This window comes from Caretta caretta, chromosome 25 (assembly GCF_965140235.1).
Source record: "Caretta caretta isolate rCarCar2 chromosome 25, rCarCar1.hap1, whole genome shotgun sequence".
Lineage (NCBI taxonomy): Eukaryota > Metazoa > Chordata > Testudines > Cheloniidae > Caretta > Caretta caretta.
The window spans coordinates 5,423,616-5,442,733 of record NC_134230.1 but is presented as its reverse complement, the minus strand read 5'-3'; the positions used below and the strand labels follow the sequence as shown (position 1 = coordinate 5,442,733).

Genomic DNA, 19,118 nt, shown 5'->3' with positions numbered 1-19,118 from the left:
AACTTCGCAGTCAGATGTGACTCTCAGCCAGCCAGTATAACAGAAGGTTTATTAGACGACAGGAACATGGTCTAAAACAGAGCTTGCAGGTGCAGAGAACGGGACCCCTCAGCTGGGTCCATTTTGGGGGGCAGTGAGCCAGACAACCACGTCTGCACTTCACTCCATGTCCCAGCCAGCCCCAAACTGAAAACTCCCTCCAGCCCCTCCTCCTCTGGGCTTTGTTCCTTTCCCGGGCCAGGTGGTCACCTGATTCCTTTGTTCTCCAACCCTTCAGCTCTCACCTTGCAGGGGGGGAAGGGCCCAGGCCATCAGTTGCCAGGAAACAGGGTGTCGGCCATTCTCCGTGTCCAGACCCCTGCACACACCTGCCCTCTAGGGCTCTGCAATGATCAGACACCCTTACTCCACCCCCTAGACACTCAAGAACTGCCTAGGGGAAACTGAGGCACCCCCACACTATTCAGAGGAAACATTAAGAACAGTCCCACTTCGTCACATCTCTCCCCCCTTCGAGATCGAACTGAGCGGGGTCACTTTAGCCGGTGACCTGGGGAAGTTCGAAGCCACCAACGTTCCCATGGATGCTGGGAATTGGTCCTGCTTTGAGCAGGGGGTTGGACTAGATGACCTTCTGGGGTCCCTTCCAACCCTTATATTCTATGATTCTATGATTCTATGATGCCCCAGCATCTCTCCCATTCCTTGGTAGGAGTTACACCAGGCCCTTCCAGTTTCACGCCCTCCCTTAGGTCAGGGGTGGTCGATAGCACTCGCAGGCCGCATGTGGGAAGGTTTATGCAGCCCCTGCCCTTTGGCCACCCCAAGAATGTCTCCCCATTGACCATCACCTTCTGCTCCCACTGGAGGTCCGGGGGGCCTGGCCCCAGGAAACTCCACACAGACATACAGGTTGGGGTCAGGAGTGGGAGCCCGTCCACATCCCCAACCATCTGGCTGACGGAGTCTATGGCCTTGGGACCCAGCAAGGGAGCTAGACACCGGGGCTTTTCCGCAGGGTCCCCTTGGTTCAAATCTCCAGCCTGCTCAAAGGCAGTGAGGTGGGCATCCACACACACCCCCCTTAACCAGGGGCAACAATTTAGTCTCGAGGTTCCCTGCGGAACTGGCCCCCCGGGATCTATCCCCACTCACCCCGGGGAGGTCCCCTAGGCCTCTCCGCTCCCCCACCGCCAGTTCATGCTGCTGCTGCTTCTGCAGCTCTTTCTCGGGCTCTCGCTGTCTCCCATGGTCCTCTTGCTCTCTCAGACTCAGCTCCAATCCCGTCCGTCTCGATCCCCCAATGGGGAACCCGATCGTGAAGACCCCCGTCTGGTCGGGGACAGGAGTCTTGGCGATGCCTGGCTCCCACTCCAGCTGCTCCCAGATCCTGCTATAGCCCCAGTTGGGGTCAGGAATCTGTTCCTTAGAGCAGTCATCCTCCTCCAGCTGCACGATTAACTCTGCTTTGGTGAACTTTCCAACGCTCAACCCTCTCTTTTTGCACAGGGTTACAATGTCCTTCTTAAGGAGACGGTGACAGGCCATCACTCCGCTCCTCCCAAGTTGTTGTGGACTCACAGGCCCGTGTGTTCTCAGCTCCCCACGGTTTCCAGGGAGAACCCCTAGTGTGCCAGCCCTTCTCGAGGTCACCACCTCTTTGCCAGGGTCGAGCTGCAGACTCCTCCGCCCCTTGGACTGCTCACTGCAATCCCCAGGGGAACCCTGTTACTGCACAGTCCTTCTCGCTGGTCACACACTCCCAGGGGTTAACCGCCCCCCGAAACCGCTCCTCTCTGAGCCTTCAGCAGGCCTGGTCCTCGGCAATCCCCCTTCGTGTTACTGCTCCCCAGTCACTTACTGCAGGAAGCACCATCCACAGGGTGCAGTACATCCCACCGCTGCCACCAGTTGTCACGGAGTCCCTGGGCGATGCTCTGGAACTGCTCCCCATGAAGCCAGTCAGGACTCTGGGGTAGTCGCCTTCCTGTGAGCAGCCTGTCTTCAGGACACACAGCTCACCCGGCTTCCACCTTCCTGGGTCTGACCTCGGAGCATTCAGTCTCCTCTGCCCCTCCGTGCGCTTCCCACAGCGAGTCCGCTCAGGCGGTGCTCCTGGGGAAGCCAGAGGGTCCTGCACCCCAACTTCGCAGTCAGACGTGACTCTCAGCCAGCCAGTAAAACAGAAGGTTTATTAGACGACAGGAACATGGTCTAAAACAGAGCTTGCAGGTGCAGAGAACGGGACCCCTCAGCTGGGTCCATTTTGGGGGGCAGTGAGCCAGACAACCACGTCTGCACTTCACTCCATGTCCCAGCCAGCCCCAAACTGAAAACTCCCTCCAGCCCCTCCTCCTCTGGGCTTTGTTCCTTTCCCGGGCCAGGTGGTCACCTGATTCCTTTGTTCTCCAACCCTTCAGCTCTCACCTTGCAGGGGGGGAAGGGCCCAGGCCATCAGTTGCCAGGAAACAGGGTGTCGGCCATTCTCCGTGTCCAGACCCCTGCACACACCTGCCCTCTAGGGCTCTGCAATGATCAGACACCCTTACTCCACCCCCTAGACACTCAAGAACTGCCTAGGGGAAACTGAGGCACCCCCACACTATTCAGAGGAAACATTAAGAACAGTCCCACTTCGTCACAACAGGCTAAAAAACTTCCCTGCGTTAATTCATATTTGAACTAGAGCAGATCTTTTGAAAAAAACATCCAATCTTAATTTAAAGATTTTCAGCAGGGCTGTCGATTAATTGCAGTTGACTCACATGATTAACTCAAAAAAATTAATTGTGATTAATGGCACTGTTAATAGAATACCAATTGAAATTTATTAAATATTTTGGATGTTTTTCTACGTTTTCAAATCTGTTTATTTCTGTTACAACACAGAGTACAAAGTGCACAGTGCACACGTTATATTATTTTTTATTACAAATATTTGTGCTGTAAAAATGATAAACAAAAGAAATATTTTTCAGTTCACCTCATACAAGTACAGTGGTGCAATCTCTTTATCGTGAAAGTGTAACTTACAAATGTAGATTTTTATTTTTTGTTACATAACTGCACTCAAAAACAACAGTGTAGAACTTTAGAGCCTACAAGTCTATTCAGTCCTACAACAGATCTGCTAAACATTCATATGCCCCTTCGTGCTTCAGCCACCATTCCAGAGGACGTGCGTCCATGCGGATGATGCTTGTTAAACAAATAATGCCTGGTTTCCTAGCCTTTAATCATGCATGCAGCCACAGGGAGTTAGGTGCCTGACTCTCAGTGACTTTCAGTGGGATTTGAATATCTAAAGGCCAGATTTTTAAAGGTATTTCAGTGGCTGAATATGCAATTGATGCTTTTGGAAATCCCTTTATACACCTAAATACCTTTAAAAAAATCTAGCTCTGAATCCATTAGACTCCTTTGAAAGTCCCTTAGCTGTTTTAAATGATAGCTTCTCTCTAGTGTATATTAAAAATTTTGTTTGGACCCATGAATTGTCCATATTTAATTTAAGGCATTTTAAAGATGCCCATCAATTTAGGATTTAAGTGTTAATACAGTCATTCAAATTCTCAAGTGATATTTAGCAAATTCAGAGGTAAGTTATTTATACCAACTCCCTTTCAGACTCCTTCGGAGCTACTTACACATGTTTATAGGAGTCTAATGTGGTCTACCTTGTGTTCTGGTTCTCCATTGCTGTGCCCAGTGTGTTTTCATTTACATTGTTCGGAGTGGTATACATTTGTGTAAATGACTGCACAAGGTATAGGGAAGCACAGCAGGTTCTCTGCTTCCAGAAGAAAAAGTAATTTAAAGCAGGGTTAGGGCTAGTTTAAGTTCCACTTCCTTACATCTTCAAACTCCTTGGCTTGCAAGTTACACCAAATATGGGACTCCCTTAGACTTTGATAGAGTAGGTGCAAGTAGGTTTAAGGGGTGGGCATTTCTATGCCAGTGTAAGGGGCTCTAACTCACACGCCACCTCTGAATGCACCACTGTGCATCTAGAGGAAGTCTAAGTAGGCAAATCCATGGAGTTATTAGACCCAGCTGCTTCAATCCAAAAAGCATGGTGGTTTTAGCACAGTCACTAGCTCAGGGTTCTGAGTGTATTATAGTAGCAAGCGACAATGGGCTCCATGCAAAGAGGCATCAAGTCATGGAGCAGGAGGCTCCCTCTGTGCAGCTCTGGGCACTTGATTACCAGAAAGTTACAGACAATTTATAGTGTTCAGAGAAGTGTCACAGGAATGTGTGAGAGATGGGAGGAGGGCTGGATATGTAATAGAGCATTGTCTTCCTTTAGCATCTAGCCCCTTCCACTTCACAAACAATTAATTAAGCCTCTCTGAAAAGTAGGTCAGCACCAGTATTCCCATCTGACAGAAGTGGTGGAAGCCCTCTATCATTTATAATTGAACGGTACAAAGCATCGAGCGGTACTGCAGGGAGTGCCCGGGACCGGCTTGGGAATGGAGTAGGAGCCAATAGGTCTCTTCCATCCCTAGTCTGTGTGTTGCTGTGTCTCTTGTTGCAATGGCACAGGAAAGTGATGCCAGAATGGAGAGGCAGCAATTGCTTTAAAGCGCAGGTGCTTGACGAATGACTAAATCTCAGAGCAGTATCTCGGCGGGGGTGCCCAGGGAGGTTAAAGCTGGTAGAAGTTCCCAGGCAGTTCTGTTCCTGTTGACTCCTTTGCACTTGAGACAGTAGCAGGAGCTAAATGACCATGAGACAGGTCATGTGCCCTTCAATTAGGTTCAGAAACAGAAATGATAAATGGCTGTCTCCCTACCTGAAAGTGGGCTAGTCTGTGGGAGAAACAACCAGCTAAAATAGAGGCAACAAGAAAAAGAATGAAAGAAATGCTTGTCTGGAAATAGTTCCTTATATGAAGGGTTAAAACGTCAATCTTATTATTGTCTTAAGGAGCTAGATCTTTGCTGTCTCCGGCCTCCGCAGTATAAGCCCAGTTGCTCAGTGATAAGCAATCAGCTTTGTCAGCCCAGCAGGGCAGGGGATCAGCGCATGAAGCGCTGATGCAGATTGTGCCCGTGGAGGCTGAAGGTGAGGTGCTCTCGGTAGCCTCTTTACGAGTACAGGGAGCTTTTCTTAGTCAGCACACGCCTAATGGAAGCATTACCATGAAATCAAAGCTGTCAACCCTCAGGCTGTCATTGGATCTTTGATGTGAAATGCCAGGTACCATGAGGCAACTGGGGAAGAGGCGCGCAAGCCTCTCTGCCAATCTGAAAATTGGGGACCACCATGGGTGTTGTCGGACCCCAGAGGAAGAAGAGATCTTCTTCCCGTTTGCACAAGACAGTCTGGTGAAGCAGTGGAGCTCCATGCACAATGTGACTGAGAGGAACCAGGAGAAAAGCAAGGCTCCTTCCCGACAGAGCAGATGCTTCCTCAACATCAACGTTGGGGGCAAATCTTTCCAGATCGCTTACAAAATGGCTGCCCGTTACCCCATCACCAGAATCGGGAAGCTGGCCATTTCCACGGACCCCATGAAGAAGCTGAAACTTTGTGATGACTACTCGGTGCAGAGGAATGAGTACTTCTTCGACCGAGACCCTTTAATCTTCCATTACATCTTCCACTTTTACCGCAGTGGGGTCCTGTGGATCATGGAGGAGCTGTGCCCCACTAACTTTGTGGAGGAAATTGAGTACTGGGGTATCCACCTGAAATATTCCCAGCAATGCTGCCGGATCCTGTTTGAGGAGAAGCAAGATGAGCTCAAAGAGTACCTGAAAATACAGCGGGAGCTGGAGGCAGAGCTAGAGCCCATGGAGCGGGAGGAGCACTTTGAGGGCAAGTGTCTGGGGGAGTTCCGGAAAGCTGTCTGGAACCTCATTGAGAAACCCTACTCCTCCGTCCCTGCTAAGATCATCGCCGTCATGTCCAGCTTTTTTGTGCTGATCTCCATTGTGGGCATGACGCTCAGCACAGTGGAGGAGATGCAGCACAAGACTGGGAAGGCATTCATGGAGCAGCTGGAGACCACCTGTGCCATCTTCTTCACCTCCGAGTACCTCATGCGGCTCATATCCACGGCCACCTTTCAGAAGTTCCTGCGGGCAGCGTTCAGTGCCATTGACCTGGTGGCCATCCTGCCCTTCTACATCCAGATTCTCTTTGAGCACCTGGATGAAGGGGATGCACTTTACCACGAGGAGCGGCACAAAATGGAGAGTGTGGGCAAGCTGGGGAAAGTCCTGAAACTCATCAAACTCATGCGGATTTTTCGCATCCTTAAGCTGGCGCGCCACTCCACTGGCCTGAGGGCCTTCGGCTTCACCATCCGCCAGTGCTACCAGCAGGTGTGCTGCCTTCTCCTCTTCATCGCCCTGGGTGTTTTCACTTTCTCGGCTTTGATGCACTCCGTGGAACATGATGTCCCTGGCACCAACTTCACCAGCATCCCTGATGCCTGGTGGTGGGCAGCGGTAAGATGCAGTCACCCCGCGTAGAGGGAAATGTGTGGGAGGGGTACAACTGAATCTGCTGGGGCTGAGCTCAGTGCCATAGGAACGTTCACCATCTCTGCTGGCCAGGAGTCAGAACCATGCCTGAGTCTCCCCCAATGGAAGCAGTAACTGCTGGGCTCAGGCCTGAATTCAGAGGCTGCCCAGGCCCCCGCTGACTCTGGAGGGGAAAGTTGGCGACGGGAGTATGGCAGCGCAGCACAGTGAGCCCCTTAGAAAGCTGCATGGGTCCCGAAACAAGCCTGGCATCAGGGAGTGAGACACCAGGCTTGGGGGCTCCTGCCTCACAGCATAGGACGCTAGCGATGGTGTAAGGGATACCAAGGTGGGGACAGGCAGATGGACCTGGCTCTGTGGCACAGCACTTCAGAGAACTCAAAGACAGTGAGGAGCTGTAGCTGAGAACCAAACCCTGGCAGGGCTAGAGTCTAACCAGGCCGATGTGAGCCAGGAACTGCTAGCCTTGTGCCAGGGAGCGAAGGACACTCACGCCCCAGGCACCAGGACCATCTGTGCAGCACTGGGAACATGCAGAGCACCATGTCTAGTTATTGGTGTAGGGTGCTAAACCCTCAGGATCCAGGGACAGTGAGCGTCTGTGACTGGTGCTCATGGCTCCCATTCCCTAGGGCACAGGGAAGGGGGCTCCCACACGGCGTACAGCGGGTGGGATAGGGCAAGAGGGGGACACACAGCAGTGCCTGGGATCATGTTGGAGGGGAGAGCTGTGGAGGGGGAGGGTATACCTGGAACAACGTCAGAGCTGGTGGCAGGGGACGGAGGGCATGGAGATCAACTATGAAGGGAGCGGAGCATGGGGTTTGGGTCATGGCTCCTGCAGGGAGGGGCACACAAGTCAGGTTGCGGCCTGGGTGTAAGAGGGATGCACAGATCAGGATCCTGGGGACTGAGGAAGGTACATGGATTTGTCTGGGGCTCATGCAGTGGAAGGGAGACACATGGCTCAGCCCTGGGCTCATAGGGCCTAAGGGAAAGATGCACAGCTCAGAACCCAAACACATGAGTCTATGAACAGGAAACGGATTGGCCTGGGGTTTGTGCAGGGGGAGAGCGACACAGGTTGAGCCTGGGCTCCTGGCGGGCATGAGTGGAGAAATCATTCTGGCCTGAGCTTGGGTGGGGGAGGAGGGGCCCAGACTGGGGCATAGGGAAGGACTCTTGTATTGATAGAAGTTGTCTCAGGTCCAGTGGGGGTGTTTATGGAACCTTGTGTGGTGTGGGGGTCACACCAAGTTGTGGCCAGTGATTCCCACGCTAACAAGCACCATTGAAAACCTGCTAACCTTGTATTAACACACAGCGGGAAGGAAATCAGTTAAAGCACTGGAGACTGAAGGGTTAAGCAGGGCTTTCAATAGTTTGCCTCATTCCCTTCCCTGCAGGTGTGTGGTGTCTTTTCTCAGGGAGAGCCCACAGCTTCCGCTCTCTTTAGATGGTATGGGAAGTTCCTGTGGGGATGCACATTGGGTCAGAGATTATTCTGAGTTGCTGAAGTCCACTCTTGTCTCTTTCAAAGACAAGAACTCAAAGGAAAAAGAAAAGATACGAAGGCTCAGCTCAGCTGCTGGGAGAATTACAGCTGTAGTAGCATGCTCCTATTAAAACTCTCAGAGCTGGCAAACTTTTACCAGGTTTGGGATAAAGGGATGTGGAGAGCTGGCCTTGCTGGCCATGGGCTCACAGTCAAAGGGGCTGCTGTCCTGGCCAACTAAACCAGATTCTGATTTGACAGAAGGAAAGAGGTGGAGGTGGAAAAATTCCCCTCCAGTGAGTGGGTGTGATCAGGAATCTCAGGTTCACAGCCCTGGAGTTAACCAGACACATGCAGTGATGGCATCTGAATCTCTGTGCTGGGCTGGTCAGGACATCTGTTAGGGTTAGGAGAGTGGAGGCCCAGGAGTATGATGGTCCATTCTGGGTTCCAGGGGAATGGCTGATGGAGCTCACTCCTTGTCCTGAAGCAAGAAGTCCACTCCAGCCTCTCAGACCAAGCTTCAGCAAGTGACCCTCTGAAAATCCATGTCTAGAAAAGTCTAAGGTGGCAGCAATCTCACCACATCCAAACTGCACAATCTAAACACCGAGCCAGTGATTCTATTTATCTTCCTTTCCTGTTGTTGGTTTGTTTCCTATCATTCTAACACCATCTTGGTTGGTAGGAAAATAGTAATTTTGTGACCTCGCCAGTAGCCTTGAAGACCCCCCAATGAGTTACTTTATCTGAAGCACATCTACTTTGTACTGAACTCCTGGGGCCTGGGTTGCCAGTGCCCTGCCATTGCTTTGTGTAGCCATTTATTCACACCAGGGCACAGTGGGTGTGAAACTCTTCCCTCCTGATCTGGAGGCATCTGTCACGCACCTTTCACTGCCATGAGCATCGACACAAGGGGTGGGAGACGGGTGGGTGGGAATCAGCCCCCATGTCTCCTAGAAGCGTTTGTCACCATTCACCTGATTTAGGCAGTTAAGGGCTTGGCTATGCTTGGAAGTTGTTTCTGATTAAGGTGGAGGGTAGATGTAAAGTGCAATAACTGTGTTAGTGCATTCCAGAATCAGAGTCTACACATGGAGCTAATCAGGAACAGCTCCTTCCTGCGTGTAGACGAGCCGGATTTAGACATTTGCAGGACAGAAGCTAAGAAGGGGAGTGTTGGTGTAGCCATGTTGGTCCCACGCTATTACAGAGACAAGGTGGCTGAGGTATTATCTTTTATTGAACCAACTTCTGTTGGGGAGAGAAACACGCTTTTGAGCTACACGGAGCTAGACCGGAAGAAGAACAAACTAACTAAAAGTTTATTAACTAGGAAAAATAAATGAGAGTTGTTTGCAACGTTAAACCAGGTCAGCATACACACCCAAATGAGATACAGGCAGGTTTCAGAGGGTTTCAAATGACTAGAAAAATCTGTAGTAAGCAGACTCTGTATCCTTTGGGGCTAATCCAGGTAAAACAGGTGAGGACTCCTTGCTTATGCTTAGAAGTCTTGCCCCTCAGAGTACAAGCAGCATAGGAATCCAGTTTCTCCTTGTCAGGGATTTTTATTGCTTCTCTCCAGTGTCCAAACTGATAGAACAAGTGTTGGTGCTTGACTCTTCTTCATGTGAGTGGGGAGGGCAGTCAACAAAGTCTATGTCCTTTTGATGTCTTACAATGGCTCGTTTGGTTTCAAAGGCCCGCTTGTCTGTAGGCCTGTCACTGTACACCAGTGGTCCCCCAACTTTTTACCTCATGCCCCCCCTTACCCCGGTCCATGGTCCCCCTCCCCCAGGATGAGGAGTGGGGCCACAGCTCTGGGAGACGGGGGTATCTGCACTGGGATAACGGGGCCAAGACTGGGGCCACAGCTAGGGGCAGGGGCAGGAATGGAGCCCCAGGTGCAGGGCCAGCAGCTAGAGATGGAGCTGGGGCCAGGAGGGGAGCTGGGTGGCACTCCCTCCCTGCCCCCTGTGGGGGCTGGCCTGGGCCCCAGACACACACCCATATGTAAAAGATTGTTTACACAGTTTCAGGGCAACTGGTCCCTCAAGTTGCATCGGTTGCATCCAATGAAGTGAGCTGTAGCTCACGAAAGCTTATGCTCAAATAAACTGGTTAGTCTCTAAGGTGCCACAAGTACTCCTTTTCTTTTTGCGAATACAGACTAAGACGGCTGTTACTCTGAAACTGGTCCCTCAAGGTCTTCTACTCTTAGGCTTTTGGCTCCCAGCCATCACCTCTCTTGGGAGGAGACCTGCATCTCCCTCCTGACGGGCATTTCCAGGCTACACAGTTCCCTGCCTACACTGTGATATCCCCAGCAAGCCAGACTGTGCTGTGTTTTCTCTCCAGAGGCTATGACCAGTGTTTTGCCTGCAGTCACAAGTTACCACATAGCTCTTTCTAAGCAAGCACCTTTATTCTTATGATGAAAGCATTACAGAGAAAACACATTAAAAACAGTAGAAGAACCTACACGCATCCTGAAAAGCTTATGAGAGATCATCCCCCAACTCCAAACACGGCCTCTGGTGGGAGTCAGTACTTCAAATTCCACGGCTGAGTTTTCCCCATGGTTACAACTTCATAACTGTCTTGGATTCAGAACCAGAGTACCGGCTAGGCAGTTCAGCCATTTCTTTACACAGCTTGGCCTTTGAGCTCCAGTCTCCAGGAATAGGTAACAACAAATAATCACCCTTTCCTAAGGACATAGCTAAGTCCATTCTTGCCTGGCACATTTTCAGTACAGTCCTTTGAACTCCTAAGTCTCACATCTGTCACATCTCCCCCTAGAGAGATTACATCCAAACCTGGCCATCCTAAAAAAGAAGCCATTCACTTAATACAGTGGACCCCAAACATACTTAAACTTAATTGGATAAAGTCTCCCAAAGATAAGCAGGAAATTGCCATACCTGTCACCATTGTGATAAAGAGCACGGTGATCAATTGTTCTTCATGTCCACCGAGAGCAGCACAAGAGGATTTGGCTTGGTTTACAGCCAGGGAGCTCTAGGTTGGAAATTCAGAAAAACTTGCTAACTCTCAGGGTGGTTAAGCACTGGACCAGGTTACGAAGGGAGGGTGTGGAATCCCCGTCACTGGAGGGTTTTAAGAACAGGCTGGACAGACACCTGTCAGGGATGGTCTAGGTTTACTCAATGCTGCCTCAGCACAGGGGGATGAACTAGATGACCCCTTGAGGCCCCTGATTCTATAAATATTAGCACTCAAGGGATTTAGCCTTTATCCTCTTTGCAATGTGGGCAGGTTACCAGCCTGTGTGTCCCAGCTAGCCCGAGTGTGAGGGGTTTATGTTTTGAGAGGAGGGGGTTAGGGACAGCACCCAGATAAGCGCCCACCTAACTGAATGGAAGACCTTCCCAGGAATTTGGGTCAGAGATGGGGAACTCATGGATTGGTGAGTAGCTCTGAGGGCAGAGGGGGTGACACGTGGGCTGATGCCTGGACCCCTGGGGCTGAGAGAGACACTGTTCTGGTGTTCAGGTGGTGGGGATGAGGGTGACGTGGGATAGTGGGTGTGAGAGGGACAGGCAGGCTGGAGGGAGGGGTGACAGGGTGAGGTGGACCCTCAAGCTGGTCGCAGGGTTGGGGCTAGGGGAGACACCTGGAGTGGTGCCCAGCTTGGGTGAGTGTGGGGAGAGGACCCTGGCGGGCTGTGACTCAGCTGTCAGGTGCAGGACACAGGATCAGGCTGTGGCAGTGGGGGTGGGGTGAGTTTCTCAGTGGTGGGGCCTGGCTCAGAAGCTGAGCAGGCCCAGAGGAGCTTGCTGGGATGTGAGCTCGCGGGGGCTGATCATTTCCCTCTCTCAACCCCCTTCCAGGTCAGTCTCTCCACGGTAGGCTATGGAGACACCGTGCCTGACACGGTGCTGGGCAGGATGGTGGCGTTCGGGTGCATCTCCTTCGGCATCATCCTCAATGGGATGCCCATCTCCATCCTCTACAACAAGTTCTCCGATTACTACGCCAAGCTGAAAGCCAATGAGAACGAGACCAGCCTCACACTCAAGTTCACCAAGAAGATTCGCTTTAAGGAGCGAGCCCTGAGGAAGCTGGCTGAATGCTGCAGTGGTGACGCCCATGTGCACCGCTGAATGGGCCACCACGCGGGCCACGTGCCCAGACTACTCTGAGCACCCACCAGGCCACCTGACCTCCCACCTAGACACCTCTCCCACCACCAGGGCCATCCAACATGGCTACCCCACCCACCACCCAGCCCGCCCGACCTGGGTAACAGAACTCCCAATCTGACTACCCAACTACCCCCGCATCAACTTGGTCACCAGACCTCCCAGCCTGGCTACCCCACCTCCAACCTAGACACACACACCCAGCTGGACCATCCGACATGGATACTCTACCCTACAACTAGGCCATCCATCTGGCTAGGCTAGACACTCAGCCCCCTTGCCCAAGTAGGCCTCCTGGAATTGACTGCCTACTTCCTTGGCCTGGCCACTTCACCTCCAGGGAACATGCACATTTGCTGTGAGGGAGACCCTGGGATGTAGGAATGAGTGAGTGAGAGCCGCAGGTTAGGCTGGCATTTGCAATGTGATACGGCTGCAAAACTGTCCAGGCTGTTTGTAGGGAGGCGACTGAGCCTCTGCTGTGACCTGCCTGGAATGCCACACTCATTCCTGGACAGCACAGTCCCAGGTACAGACTGCCAGTGGGGCAGGAGCTCAGAGAAGAGCAACAAAAAAGGACCCAGGGGCTGGAGGAATGGAATGTGGGGCACAGCTGCAGCTGCCTGGCCTGGCTCAGGGAGTTGAGTAGGGGCTGAGAATGCTCTCCAAGCCATGAGAGGAAGCAGGGAATTAATGTGACCCCTGGGAAAGAGTGGGGCACAATTAGGCTGAATGGAGGAACATTCCCCAGCAGTCAGATGTATCAGGATGAGACCTGGTCACCCCCCAGGAAAGCGTGGAAGCCCACTGCTGCTGACAGAACTAGGTGAGACAAAGCCAGGTAAGATATGCTGCCGAGGGCTGCTCTGCCCTGGGCCCCAGGGGCTGATGGGACATCAAAGTCTTTTCTAGCTCTAGTGCCCCAGCAGAACCCAATGGACGCCACTGAGAAATCGTGTCTCTTCCTCAAAGAAGCTTTTACAATTGGAGTGCCGGGCAGGTGCACGACATGGCCCCAGCATCAGCCCAGCCCGAGCCTGGGCCTTGGCACAGGGGACGTGCCGCAGAGCGAGAAGCGGGGGGGGCAGGGGGCACAGTGTGGGCAGGGCCATGGTTGGCTGTTTGGGGAGGCTCAGCCTCCCCCAGCCTATGATACCCACTGCCCAGGCTGGCAGGGGCAGCGGTGGCACCTGCTGAGCTCTTCGGCAAACTCACTTTTCGGGGACCGTCCTCACGCTGCTACTCCTTTGGCTCCTGGGAAATCTCTCTGCTGGAGAGCGGAGCCCGAGACTGCATCAGCAGGAATGTTCATCCAATAAAACAGAATGGGACAGGGTGTCGTATTCACTGGCAAATGTCTCTGTGCCTGTACCAGGGAGAGCAGGTTGGCAGAGCCGGTACTGTCTTTAGATTAGCCGGGGGAAGCTGTTTGCAGACTTTGAACATAGATTCCCTTCATAGTCTGCCTTCTATGGACCCTGGGCTGAATGTTTTACAAGGTACCCGCTGCATTCGTGGGCAGATCTTGTCTTTTGGTGCAAGAGTCCCGTGATCTGTCTGTGTGCAGGTGTGTCTGTGGGTGTCTGCTCACGCTTTAAACTCTTGGTTGTGCAGACTCAGCTGTCCTCATGTATCCGTGTGTGAGGGCACTCAGCTGCACACTTCCCTGCATGTTCCTTGTGCACGTGAGGAGATTTTCTGTCATGGCCAAACCTTGAAGCCAGGTTTCAGAGTAGCAGCCGTGTTAGTCTGTATTCGCAAAAAGAAAAGGAGGACTTGTGGCACCTTAGAGACTAACCCATTTATTTGGTTAAATAAATAAATAAATAAATAAAATAAATGGGTTAGTCTCTAAGGTGCCACAAGTCCTCCTTTTCTTTTTGCAAACCTTGAAGCGTTAGTGGGTAATTCAGAAAGTTCACACTCTTCTAATGCCAAAACTACTCCAGCTAGAAACCACAAACCTGTTGTGTTATGGGGCCCATCAGGGAATAAACCTCATGCGAAGTGTAAAGAAAACTGGTTTGGTGTTTCCTTTTCTTTCCTTTTCTTTAATTTTTATTGAACTAAACAACAGCTATACAAGAAAAAATACAAATGATAAATCAGAGTTTGCCATAAAGCCATTGCTGCTGGCCACAGACTACATCTCAGCAGAGCTCTCCTGATTCTGATCAGCAGAAAGATCAGTAAATTTACCAGGGTTTGGGGTATTTTCTATGGGCCCAGTTTGGCCCCCCGTACATGAGGTAGTGCCTTTCCTCGCGGCGGCAGTAGGGGTTACTCACTGCTCAGCAGATGGGCACCAGGCTCTCTCTAGCCACGTGTAGGGCCAGTTTGTGCTCACTGTAACACAGCCGTGTGGGGAGCTAAGGGTTCCCGATGCTCACAAGTTTATTGCATGCGTCCCGATAAACAGTGTTTTTCTTAAAGCACCAGCTCTGGGTGTGCGGTGATTACACGAGAATCTCAGCTTGTAGCTAAGTTAAAACCTTGATAATGCCAGCCCTACAGTCTCACCTCCCAGAAGGCAAATAAAAGAACCCAGAATTTATCATTTAAAAAAAAATCTCATGATTTTTAAGACAATCTCGTTTTGGGGGGGGTCTGACTTGTGAGTTCTGAAGCTGGTGACACGGTGAGGGGAAATACCTGCTGCACACTCGCCCTCTGCCTGAACAAGTTGGGCGGGGGGGGAAGGAATGCTCAGCCCCCCAACTCACTGGCCAGCGGAGCACAGCTGGTGTGAAGGGGCAAATAAGCTGTTTCCTCTTTAGGGCTGCAGTAGTCCCAGAGCCAGAGGGGGAGCAGGGAAGGACTGAATAACCAGACACTCTGGGCTCCCACAGGGGGTGGCAAGGTCTGCCCCAGCCTCGCTGGCTCAGTCTAGCCCTTAATGCAGAACTATGCTGCTTGTGCTATTGAGATCAAATCACCCCATTTGCTGAATGAAATATTCTGGGGAAGGTTCCCAGTCTCCCAGCAGTGAGGAGTGCCTTCCTAAGGGGGAGACAGAATAGATCTGCACTGAATCTATCCTCTTATGCGCCAGTACCCAATCCCAGGGGAAGCTTAATTTGTGCTTCAAAGATTACCCCCTGGGGCAGCAATCATCACCAGCAGAGATCAAACCTGCAACCCCTGGACTTTGAAGGCTGAGTTCCTACTGCCTGAGCTATAAAACCTCCTTTGCTAGCTCCTCCCGTGGCAGGTGCAGTGTCTGCCCAAACGTGGCCCAGCCACCACTAGCTGCGGGGACATTGCTACACTGCATGGGGGTGGCTCACACAAGGAATGACCTTTGCCCTCCAAGGGATTTCACAAGTGCACGACTCTCAAGGCCAACTCTGAAGATTACAACACTCCTGGAATTGGACCCAAAACTAAGGAGAGGGGAAGAACCCCAGGAACTGCAGGAGGCGCAGGGGAGGGGCACAGAACTAGCCTGGAGCTCGGAGGCAGAACTGATGGGGTGCGTGTGAAAGAACAGACTTAATTTCTGGACAGGGGTGGGATCCTGCAGCAGAGGCCAATATTGCCTTAGTAAATTTGGGCAAGCTGGCAACCCCAATTACCACCTACATGTGCGGTGATGGCCACGGGGAGATCAAAGGACCAAACTCTACAATATTATTATTATGAATTTCAAAGGAGCTGAACAAGTGCCCAAAGTCACCACAGTGGAGATGAAAATCAATGTGATGAACCTGCAGGAACCTACCATTCTCACCAACCCGTTCCTCAGGGATCTGGGACCCTCCAGGGTGGACCCACATCTACATAAGAACATAAGAACGGCCATACTGGGTCAGACCAAAGGTCCATCTAGCCCAGTATCCTGTCTTCTCAGAGTGGTCAATGCCAGGTGCCCCAGAGGGAATGAATAGAACAGGTAATCATCAAGTGATCCATCCCCTGTCGCTCATTCCCAGCTTCTGGCAAAAAGAGGCTAGGAACACCATCCCTGCCCATCCTAGCTAATAGCCATTGATGGACCTATCCTCCACGAATTTATCTAGTTCTCTTTTGAACCCTATTATAGTCTTGGCCTTCACAACATCCTCTGGCAAAGAGTTCCACAGGTTGACTGTGTGCTGTGTGAAGAAATACTTCCTTTTGTTTGTTTTAAACCTGCTGCCTAGTAATTTCATTTGGTGACCCCTAGTTCTTGTGTTATGAGAAGGAGTAAATAACGTGTCCTTATTTACTTTCTCCACACCTGTCATGATTTTATAGACCTCTATCATATCCCCCCTTAGTCGTCTCTTTTCCAAGCTAAAAAGTCCCAGTCTTATTAATCTCTCCTCATACGGAAGCCGTTCTATACCCCTAATCATTTTTGTTGCCCTTTTCTGAACCCTTTCCAATTCCAATATCTCTTTTTTGAGACAGGGCGACCCCATCTGCACACAGTATTCAAGATGTGGGCGTACCATGGATTTATTTAGAGGCAACATGATATTTTCTGTCTTATTATCTACCCTTGTCTTAATGATTCCCAACATTCTGTTCACTTTTTTTGACTACTGCTGCACATTGGGCGGATGATTTCAGAGAACTATCCACAAGGACTCCAAGATCTCTTTCTTGAGTGGTAACAGCTAACTTAGACCCCAGAATTTTATACGTATAGTTGGGATTATGTTTTCCAATGGGCATTACTTTGCATTTATCAACACTGAATTTCATCTGCCATTTTGTTGCCCAGTCAGCCCAGTTTTGAGAGATCCTTCTGTAGCTCTTCGCAGTCTGCCTGGAACTTAACTATCTTGAGTAGTTTAGTATCATCTGCAAATTTTGCCACCTCACTGTTTCCCACTTTTTCCAGATCCTTTATGAATATGTTGAATAGGACTGGGCCCATTACAGACACCTGGGGGACACCACTATTTACCTCTCTCCATTCTGAAAACTGACCATTTATTTCTATCCTTTGTTTCCTATCTTTTAACCAGTTGCTGATCCATGAGACGAGATGATGTTCCCTCTTATCCCATGACAGCTTACTTTGCTTAAGAGCCTTTGGTGAGGGATCTTGTCAAAGGCTTTCTGAAAATCTAAGTACACTATATCCACTGGATCCCCCTTGTCCACATGCTTGTTGACCCCCTCAAAGAATTCTAGCAGATTGGTGAAGCATGATTTCCCTTTACAAAAACCATGTTGACTCTTCCCCAACAAATTATATTCATCTATGTGTCTAACAATTTTGTTCTTGACTATAGTTTCAACCAGTTTGCCCAGTAGTGAAGTCAGGTTTACCGGCCTGTAATTGCTGGGATCACCTCTGGAGCCCTTTTTAAAAATTGGTGTCACATTAGCTATCCTCCAGTCATTTGGTACAGAAGCTGATTTAAATCATAGCTTGCATACCACAGTTAGTAGTCCTGCAATTTCACATTTGAGTTCCTTCAGAACTCTTGGGTGAATGCCCTCTGGTCCTGGTGACTTATTACTGTTTAGTTTATCAATTTGTTCCAAAACCTCCTCTAATGACACCTCAATCTGGGACAGTTCATAGAATCATAGAATATCAGGGTTGGAAGGGACCTCAAACCCCCTGCTCAGATCTGTAATATAAAAAGAATGATTCAGGTTTGGGAAACTCCCTCACATCCTCCACCGTGAAGATCAATGCAAAGAATTCATTTAGTTTCTCCGCAATGGCCTTATCGTCCTTGAGTGCTCCTTTAGCATCTCGGTTGTTTAGTGATCCCACTGGTTGTTTAGCAGCTTCCTGTTTCAGATGTACTTGAAAAATATTTTGCTTTTACTTTTTGAGTCTTTGGCTAGCTGTTCTTCAAATTCTTTTCTGGCCTTCCTAATTGTATTTTTACACTTTATTTGCCAGAGTTCATGCTCCTTTCTATTTTCCTCACTAGAATTTAACTTCCACTTTTTAAAGGATGCCTTTTTGCCTCTCACTGCTTCTCTTACTTTGTTGTTTAGCCACGGTGGCCCTTTTTCGGTTTTCTCACTTTGTTTTTTAATTTGGGGTATACATTTAAGTTGAGCCGCTATTATGGCGTCTTTAAAAAGTGGCCATGCAGCTCGCAGGGATTTCACGTTTGGCGCTGCCCCTTTTCATTTCCGTTTAACTAACCTCCTCATTTTTGGGTAGTTCCCCTTTCTGAAATTAAATGCTACCGTGTTGGGCTGCTGTGGTGTTTTTCCTGCCACAGGGATGTTACATGTAATTATATTATGGTACCCAATTATATTATGTACCCCATTCAGCTGGCCAATAGGCGGATGGGGCAGAAACTCTATGGAAAAACCCTGAGCCAGGAATGATCCTGGTGCTTGGCTGGGCTGCACAGAGGTTTATGGGGATCAGAGGCAAATCTGAAACTGAGCCCCAACCCTCTGCTTCCAAAAAAATTACTGCTGAGAGAAGATCAGGGGACTGGGGAGCCAGCCCTGCCTGCACTCACCCCATAGCATCCCTTCCTGGCCTGCTGGGCTTAGTCCCAGCTTCCTGCTCTGGGCGTTGCCGCATGATGAAGGGGCCACGAGGCAAACCTGAGTGGTGCTGTGACTTCATGTGTCAGGTCACAATGCCACTCAGTTTGGGGGCCCTCTCAAAGGTGGGGGCAGGGGCAAACTTGCTTGGGGAAGTGGCAGCTGCATAGCATGCCTAGAGAAGCAGGGGAAACTGCCAGAGAGCTGCATCCAGAGCCAGCTACAGCAGAAGCCTGGGAAACACATGGAAAAGGGTGTGACAGCTGGGTATCAGTGCAGACACGGGTGTGACAACTGGGTATGCGTGCAGACCTGGGTGTGAACAGGGTGTGATGGCTTGGCATCAGGGCAGGTGCGGGTGTGAATGGGGTGTGATGACTGGCCATCCGTGCAGACCCACATGTGAACAGGGTGTGATGGCTGGAGAATGCAGAACTGCAGGATCAGCCCTGTGCAGAACTTGTGGGGAAGCATCAGAAGCGGGACAGGTAA

General features: G+C 50.6%; 1 protein-coding gene across 1 annotated transcript; it reads left to right on the top strand.

Moving 5' to 3' along the window:
* The first annotated feature begins 4,925 nt into the window (after window positions 1-4,925).
* LOC125627237 (potassium voltage-gated channel subfamily V member 2-like) lies at window positions 4,926-13,278 on the top strand. The gene is made up of 2 exons (XM_048831149.2): window positions 4,926-6,461; window positions 11,853-13,278. The coding sequence occupies exons 1-2, from the start codon at window positions 5,199-5,201 to the stop codon at window positions 12,123-12,125; spliced, it is 1,536 nt and encodes a 511-aa protein (XP_048687106.1). The 5' UTR covers window positions 4,926-5,198; the 3' UTR covers window positions 12,126-13,278.
* The last annotated feature ends 5,840 nt before the right edge of the window (window positions 13,279-19,118 follow it).

Bases quoted from the DNA above. Each gene is read 5' to 3' on its own strand.
- LOC125627237 (XM_048831149.2), top strand. From the start codon at position 5,199: ATGCCAGGTACCATGAGGCAACTGGGGAAGAGGCGCGCAAGCCTCTCT. The intron at 6,462-11,852 runs GTAAGATGCAGT...ACCCCCTTCCAG, and splicing joins ATGCCTGGTGGTGGGCAGCG to GTCAGTCTCTCCACGGTAGG.